The sequence below is a fragment of the Schistocerca serialis genome, chromosome 9, assembly GCF_023864345.2.
Source record: "Schistocerca serialis cubense isolate TAMUIC-IGC-003099 chromosome 9, iqSchSeri2.2, whole genome shotgun sequence".
Classification (NCBI taxonomy): Eukaryota; Metazoa; Arthropoda; class Insecta; order Orthoptera; family Acrididae; genus Schistocerca; species Schistocerca serialis.
The window spans coordinates 311,813,833-311,822,607 of record NC_064646.1 but is presented as its reverse complement, the minus strand read 5'-3'; the positions used below and the strand labels follow the sequence as shown (position 1 = coordinate 311,822,607).

At 47.2% G+C, this 8,775-nt stretch overlaps 1 protein-coding gene across 1 annotated transcript; it reads left to right on the top strand.

Moving 5' to 3' along the window:
- Window positions 1–294: 294 nt before the first annotated feature.
- Window positions 295–4,229, top strand: LOC126419583 (trypsin alpha-4-like). The gene is made up of 2 exons (XM_050086770.1): window positions 295–660; window positions 3,837–4,229. Exons 1-2 carry the CDS (start codon window positions 295–297, stop codon window positions 4,227–4,229), a joined length of 759 nt encoding a protein of 252 aa, XP_049942727.1.
- The last annotated feature ends 4,546 nt before the right edge of the window (window positions 4,230–8,775 follow it).

Below are 8,775 nucleotides of genomic sequence, written 5' to 3'. Positions count from 1 at the left end.
CAACCTCGTCGAGTGGATAAATGTTGGAGAGCTTATTCTACGTCTCCATTCTGAAAGAAACACTTTCATCATGGGCAAAAAGTAATTGTTCAAGACCCTGTATCGAAATTAAGCTAGCACATTATCGCCTTGGCTTATCTCTCTGAGTGAAGTACGCTGACTGTCACAGCTTCAAGGACAGAGATTTAGCTCCAGTGGGATGATGAAACTTATATTGTGCTGTTTATCTGCACATCAGATGGTATATAAAGTGTTGGGAGGGAGCTGCGGGGAGTCACCGCCGCCGCTACCACAATGCAGCGCCTCGCCCTCTTCTTGGTGTGCCTGCTGGGTTCTGCCCTGTCCCTGCCTTCCCCAGCCTTGCGGGGAACAAGGGCCTCAGGCCGCATCATTGGGGGGACCAACGCCGACATCGCCGACTACCCGTGGCAGGTGTCCTTCCAGAAGTTGGGTTCACACAACTGCGGAGGGTCCATCATCAGCTCCAGCTGGGTGCTGTCGGCGGCCCACTGTGTGGACGGCGTCGCTCTGTCCTGGATGAGTTTCCGGGTCGGCAGCTCGGTCCGCGAGAGCGGAGGATCCGTCCTCCAGGCGTCCTCTGGCTACATGCACGCACAGTACGACAGCGAGACAATAGACTACGACATTTCCGTTATCCAGGTGAGCAGCACTAATTGACATCTCAGAAATAAGTCTGTGATACGTAGGCACCATGCATATCGCCAAAATATTGATACAGTGAGACACATTTTCCAATCCAGAGAGTAAGCAACACTGAATTCCACATAAAGCAGCGCCCTCAAAAAGTCTCAGCCAGGATTCCCCAGTAGCTACAGTGTATCCCGATTTCTGCAAACTGGCGTATGACACTTAGCTAGTGGAATATTCCCGTCAGCAATTCACAAAGAGGAGTAATCAATTCGGTTTCTATATGACACTGTAGCTCCGCCTGCTTCATTCACGACGAATAATCATCACTTTTACATTTAGACAATTGTTGCTATTCCTTTGATTCTTGGTAAATTAAGTGTCGCACACCAATGAGTGAACGAGGAAAAACAAATTATTTTTACATATTAAGTTTTATTTCCCATTGGTTGCACTTGTGAAATGGGTCTAGCATGTCTTGTACGACTGACTTACCTAAATTGTTGCAAGAGGTGGACAAAAGAAAACGAAAGAGTTGGGAACAAAGTACGTAAATTGCTTATTGTTTCAAAAATAATCGCCGAGAAACATTTATCCTACTGTGGAGACGACAACCAATGCGTTAAAGCGAAAATGTTCGCGGTTGTCTACGGAAGCATAACTGTTCTCAGTTCAACACCTCTTCCTCCGAAACAAATCGATGACCACGGATGTCTTTCTTCAGGATTCCAAAAATGTTAAAATCGAGTCGTGAGAGATTGGACTTTGTGGAGGACGTGTAAGGGCTTCCCAGCGAATTTTCTACAGCGTACTCGGAATGACCTTTTCAATAAAATACGGATACACATGGTGCCATATATCGCTGGGAAGACTTTACACATCCCTGCGGACTGATGACCATAGATGTTAAGTCCCATAGTGCTCAGAGCCAGCCACATCCGTGCCGATCCCTCCCAATGTGATATATACATTTGTAGAGTTCTTAACAGAGACATCTGTTGATCTCGGTTCGTTTCGGACGAAGAGTTCCACGCCTTGGTACTACCGTGATTCCCTAGTCAACCGTAGATATTTCACCATGAACGCAATGACCGTCTTGTCGCACAGTAAAGTAAATGTGTTAACTGTTGTGGCAGTTACTTTTGAAATAATAAACAGTTTATTTACTTTCTTCCAACAGTCTAGTTTTCGTTAGACTGCCCGTTGTAACATTATAACAATTTGGGTAAGTCAAATCCACACAACAAACAAGAGCAATAATCGAAAACTATTTCAGAACTACAAGTAGCAGAAAATGAAACTTAATTCGCGAAAATAGTTTCTGTGAACATACACGTTCAATCGTTGTTCTCTGACAGTCACGTTAATGTGTATAAGAAGAAGAGCATCCACGTTGTCCAAGTGTAAAAGTGATCGTCTTTCGTCGATAATGACAATAGCGGAACTGAAGTGTCATATGAAAGCCGAACTGCATGCTTGTTTACTGAGAATTGTTCTGGCGACCTCGTGAAAAGCAGGAATATATTTGCCGTTTGTAGTACAAACCTTCTTTAGCAGCTGAAAAAGACTTGACTTTTTAAAAGGTCAGCGGTAATGAACGCTGGGTTGGAGTACAATGCACAGGCGAAGCTGTCATTGTTACTCACGTGATTCATGTCAAAAGGTGTCCGACGTGATTGTGACCACACGACGAGAAATAACAGAATTCGAACGTGGAATGGTAGCTGGAGCAAGTCGCATGGGACACTGTGTTTCGTAAATCGTTAGGTAATTCAGTATTCCACAATCCACATTGTCAGTATAATGTCGAAAATATCAAATTTCAGGCATTTCCTGACACCACGGACAACGCAGTGGCCAACGGCCTTCACTTAACGACTGACTGAGTGCAGCGGCGTTTGCTTAGAGTTATCAGGGCTAATGTGCAAGCCATACTGCGTGGTATGACCGCAGAGCTCAAAGTGGGACGAACAACGTATCCATTGGGACATCGTGACGGAATTTGGCGTTAGTGGGTTAAGGTAACACGAGACCGACGAACGTATCTTTGCTAACAGGTCGATATCTCCTTTGCAGTGTTAACAAACAAGCAACACTGCCTGAAATATCCGCAGAATTCAATGTGGGACGTACGACGAACGTATCCGTCAGAACAGTGCGGCAAAATTTGGCGTTAACGGGCTACGGTGGCAGACCACCAACGGTTATGCCTTTGTTAACTGATCAACATCGCCTTCAACGTGCCTCTCCTGGGCTCGTGAAGATGTCGATTGGACTCTAGACGACTGGAAAACCGTGGCCCGCTCAGACGACTCCCGATTGCAGTTGGTAAGAGCTGATCGTAACGTTCGATTGTGACGCAGACCCCACGAAGCCAAGGACCGAGGTTGTCATATAGACACGGTGCAAGCTGGTGGTGGGTCCATAATGGTGTGAGCTGTGTTTACGTGGAGTCCTGCCCTACATTTCCGTGTGCATCTCATCATCCCTCCCACTATCTATCCATGCCCTTCTCCCAATCTGTATTCCTGTCCCTCCCCTCTTGCTTTCTCTCTCTGTCCTCCTCCTCACCTGTTCATCTCAAACTTCTGCCAATTTTGATCATGCTCACCAATAATTAGCTTTGCTTTGTTTTTTTGCGTCAAGCTTTCTTCACACGGTCTGCTTCCTTTTGAACCCACCCTTAGTTTTGACGTGCATCTTCTATGAATAAATGATGCGTAACAAATACATGACACTCCACCGCAGTGCTCAACAAGGCACCGCCTCTTATCCCCCACTCATACATCGCAGTTCGCAACACTTCTCACTGCTGAGACCATCCCGTGAGATGAGCCCACAGGCTCGTTTCGTCCGAGAGCAAACTGGCAACGGATGTGGGCTGGACCTCTGAAAATGGTCCAAATGCTCTGAGCACTATGGGACTTAACTTCTGAGGTCATCAGTCCCCTAGAACTTAGAACTACTTAAACCTAACTAACCTAAGGACATCACACACATCCATGCCCGTGGCAGAATTCGAACCTGCGACCGTAGCGGTCGCTCGGTTCTAGACTGTAGCGCCTAGAACCGCTCGGCCACTCTGGCCGGCTGGACCTCTGAGCACGACACTCTTGAATTATGGGTCCCAGCTCCGTTCTTGTGTGTACTACGCCGTCGAATTGGTGACGCCTCTGTGTGATTGACAGGTGTCCGGGTCGCTGCTCGGCAGCAACGCCCAGGTGGTGAGCCTGCCCTCTGACGGCTACGACCCGGCGGCTGGCCTGGCGGTGACGGTGACCGGCTGGGGGAGGACGAGGACCGGCGGGCCTGCAGCCTCCATCCTGCAGAAGGTCGACATCAGCATCTCGGACCGCTCCTACTGCGAGAGCATTTTCTCTTCCGAGGTGACCGACCGCATGGTGTGCGCTGGTCAGGCCGGCAAGAGCGTCTGCAACGGAGACTCTGGCGGCCCCCTGGTCAGCGGCAGCATGCAAGTGGGCATCGTCTCCTGGGGGGCGAAGACCTGTGAGTCTGCGCCGGCCGTGTACGCCAGCGTCGGCAACCTGCGCTCCTGGATCCGCTCTGCAGCCGGTGTGTGACGTCCGCAGGCCCACAGCTGATCTGCGTTTCTTGTTCCATCAGATGTATTTGTTTAATGCATGACTGTCTATCATAAAATAAACACTATGTCTCTAACATTTTTACTCATTCCTTGGCGAAACACAACGTAACCACTGCCAGCTTGTCTGCATTGTAGACAAGTCCATGAAAACCTTCAAAGATTCCCAATCCTTTTTTTATTAACTGATTGAGTAGATGTAACTTTAATTCTGAACCTTAACAGTATTCTAATGTGGGATACACTTTTCGCCATATCAAATTGTCTTGGTGGAGCTATTGTGCTTCCTATCAATAGCAGACAGCGCCTCTCTACCGATAAACTCAAGTAAGTGTAATGTCGTCTGCAATCAGTAAGAGAACATAATGGCATCTCGCCCTACGGCTTATACGAAATGACTTGACTACAACGAATCAGGGAATGAATTTCATTGATAATTAAAGGAAAAAAATCTCTCTCTAACAGGGAATGTTGTTCTCATTAACCACAGGAGGTGCAAAGGTATGGTGGGTAGCATTTACGAGAAAAGAGTAAGAAATCATACTTCATGAAAAGCACATTAATTAAAACAAGGTATCCTGTCGTAGAAGATTAGCAGTCACTTAACATTATGTTCCTTTACCCGGATTAGATTCTTATTAAACAACATGGACATTAGTCTGTCGGCAAAGAATCGTGCCATCGCAGAGACAGGACACCGTTGAAGTTGTGAGTACATTAAAAAATACAGCACTCTCTACAGCAGTCGTCGGAAAATGCTAGAAGATAAGATCAACACTGCTTCCTACGAATTACGTTCGGTTGTCGTCAAACCTTACTTGTGACCATTCATTCTGCTCAAGGGAATCTGAGGCGTACAATCACGAAATCTGGTCTGGCCACACCAGAAGCCAGCATTGAAAGCTATAATTATGATTCTAAGATCACGCTTGCACTCTTAATTAAGCACACCTTCGTACATCACAGTCCTAACAGTGATAAGGTTTTTAGTAAGGAGTAGGGTAGGATGCTGATGAAAGACGAATGTAAACAATAATGTTGGCTCCCCAGACAGTCCTATCAGACAAGGTAATAAGACAAATAGGAGAAAAATCTCCTGAAGTAAGTGAAACCACGCTGAACATTTCAGTTAGTATTTTCGTGACAGGTGGCTGAGACTGACGTCTTTCTGCCTTTATCGACCAGTTCAACCCAAACCAGAAATACGACTTACGAATGACTGTCGTATGCTATACAGGGTGATCAGGAACAGTTTGACAAACTTGCACGGACATTTCCATGGTAATTTGTGCTGAGAAATTGATACGCCCGCTAAGCCCGCTCGGCAGAACAGGTCATTCGGATTGTGGAAAGGGCCAAATAATGTGTCGGTCAGTTCCACTCAAAATTGTAATTTTTTGTAATTTAATAACACCTTTAAACCAAAACGGCACATAGCCGAACCTTTACAACTACGAGTTTCAAAATGCAAAAATCAGCAAGATAAAAATGCAGTTAAAATAGCAATAGCAATAGCAATAGCAATAGCTGCGTGGAAAGCATCAAGGCAAAAGTAGTTAGAACAAACATATGCTAGGTGCAATACAAACAGCTGAAGGCCAGAATTAAATTTCAATATTTTAAAATATATTACCTTAATCTTTCAAGGCAGAAGGCCAGAACGTTTTCGCCTAAGGGGAAATTTTGAGATTACGGTTTTAAGCGGCTGAAGGCCCACAATTGATTCACATAAACTGCTTTACATAAAACACAATAAAAACTTTCTTTTAAAACATTGGCTATAATATATTACCAACAGACCATTAAACATCCATGAAAAGGACAGTACAGACAACGGCATTCAGACTCCTCCACGGTGGTAGGGGGAGGGGGGGGGGGGGTTGCTGCCCACGAAACATAAACCTTCACTTAGGTGAGACAGGTAGAGGGCTCAACTACAGTTGATCCGTCGGTAGCCCAAGAGACAGTCACAATCACAGATCGACCGACCAAACGACTAGCTCGCCAGTAATCGGCACATAAAAACTCAAAGACCAAATTCTTATGGACGTAATTGTCCACAATGAAATGTGTATTATGCTGTCAAAACTACACACCATGTTGGCAGCGACAACAGGTGAGGAAAGGGCGCTGCCTGAAAATACGTTAGCGCCCAGGGCAGGCAACCGGAACGCTAACGGCCACAAGGCAGAAAATTCCGCTGGTACGCTTGAATTATAGTGAACCAATATAGTTAACTCCACTGCACCTCGATTTCACCACTACAAACACTCGGTGTTGTTCACAAGAAAAACTTCCAAACAGCAAATCATCGAAACGAACGACACAACATAAACGGGTGTGGCTTGGGTACTTAACACACCACTCAACTTCGACGTCCTGGGTCAGTGAGCCATAAGCTCCTAGCTGTCGGACAGCTCCACACACGCTCCGACACTGCCCAGGGACCGCCAGTGGACCCTGCTGACTGCACCACATGGAGATCCTCCCTGGTCCGCACCAACCGTCCGACTCCCGCAGACGCCCTAGCCGGAAACTATATGCACAAGACCAAAGATGGTACACGGTGCAATTATCGATACACATCGCTGCTGCCACACGTAGAAGGAGGAAGAACCATGGCATAACCGCAACAATGGCGGACTCATCTGATCAGGCCACAGTTTTACAGCCGTGTAGGTTCCAACCAATATGATAACAAGCCCAAAAGAGGCGATGAAGGCGATGAGCTATTTGCAAATGCACTCGCGTCGGTTGTCTGCTGCCTTAGCCCATTAACCCCAAACTTCGCTGCACAGTTCTAACAGCTAAGTTTGTTTACGTCTCAGGTTGATTTCTGCGATTATTTCATGCAGTGTTGCTTGCCAATTAGCTTTGACAACCCTATACAAACGTCGCTGCATTCGGTCTTTAGGTGAAGGCTGTCGGCTACTGCGTTGTCCTGACACTGTGTATCTCAGAATATTGACCTTCCTAACGATTTACTAAAGGTAATGTCCCATGCGTCTAGCTCCACCTACCATTCCGGATTGAAAGTATGTTAAATTCCCATCGTGCGGTCATAATCACGACACAAAACTTTTGACATGAATCACTTCAGTACAAATGACATCTCCGACAATGCACTGACCCTTTACATCATGTGTAGAGGATACTACCGCCATCTGTACGTGTGCATATCGCTGTGCCCTGACTTTTGTCACGTCAGTGTATTAGGTAGCGATTGCTGCCGTATGAGTACAGATTACTGGTATTTCCCTATATCTTACTCCTATTTCTCTCAGAATTTCTAACTTCTTGTACCATCTTATATTCTGAGTGCTTTTTCTAGGCCAACAAATTCAACCAATACTATGAACATCTTGATATTTCCTACGTTTTGTTTCCAATGCCAAACATTAACCGCAATATTAAAAGTGCATCGCAGGTTTTTTTAACCCTTCACAAATGCCAACTAATCCCCGTCTAACAGATCCTCATTTTCCTGTTCCCTCTTACCTATTTTTCTCTTGTCAGAAACTCGGATGTGTTAGATGTTCAGGCGATTGTGCGGTAGTTCATACACTTATCCGCTCTTGCTAGTTTTGGGATTGTTTGGATGATATTCTTCTGAAAGTTAGTAGTGTGTCTCCAGTGTTATAGATTCTCCACATCACTGTGAATAGTCGCTCGACAGCCACTTCCGCTGTTACTTCAGAAATTCCGATGGGATACCATCTACACTCCTGGAAATGGAAAAAAGAACACATTGACACCGGTGTGTCAGACCCACCATACTTGTTCCGGACACTGCGAGAGGGCTGTACAAGCAATGATCACACGCACGGCACAGCGGACACACCAGGAACCGCGGTGTTGGCCGTCGAATGGCGCTAGCTGCGCAGCATTTGTGCACCGCCGCCGTCAGTGTCAGCCAGTTTGCCGTGGCATACGGAGCTCCATCGCAGTCTTTAACACTGGTAGCATGCCGCGACAGCGTGGACGTGAACCGTATGTGCAGTTGACGGACTTTGAGCGAGGGCGTATAGTGGGCATGCGGGAGGCCAGGTGGACGTACCGCCGAATTGCTCAACACGTGGGGCGCGAGGTCTCCACAGTACATCGATGTTGTCGCCAGTGGTCGGCGGAATGTGCACGTGCCCGTCGACCTGGGACCGGACCGCAGCGTTGCACGGATGCACGCCAAGACCGTAGGATCCTACGCAGTGCCGTAGGGGACCGCACCGCCACTTCCCAGCAAATTAGGGACACCGTTGCTCCTGGGGTATCGGCGAGGACCATTCGCAACCGTCTCCATGAAGCTGGGCTACGGTCCCGCACACCGTTAGGCCGTCTTCCGCTCACGCCCCAACATCGTGCAGCCCGCCTCCAGTGGTGTCGCGACAGGCGTGAATGGAGGGACGAATGGAGACGTGTCGTCTTCAGCGATGAGAGTCGCTTCTGCCTTGGTGCCAATGATAGTCGTATGCGTGTTTGGCGCCGTGCAGGTGAGCGCCACAATCAGGACTGCATACGACCGAGGCACA

Coding starts and splice junctions, on each gene's coding strand:
- LOC126419583 (XM_050086770.1), top strand. CDS start 295: ATGCAGCGCCTCGCCCTCTTCTTGGTGTGCCTGCTGGGTTCTGCCCTG. Junction 661..3,836: donor ACGACATTTCCGTTATCCAG/GTGAGCAGCACT, acceptor TGTGATTGACAG/GTGTCCGGGTCGCTGCTCGG.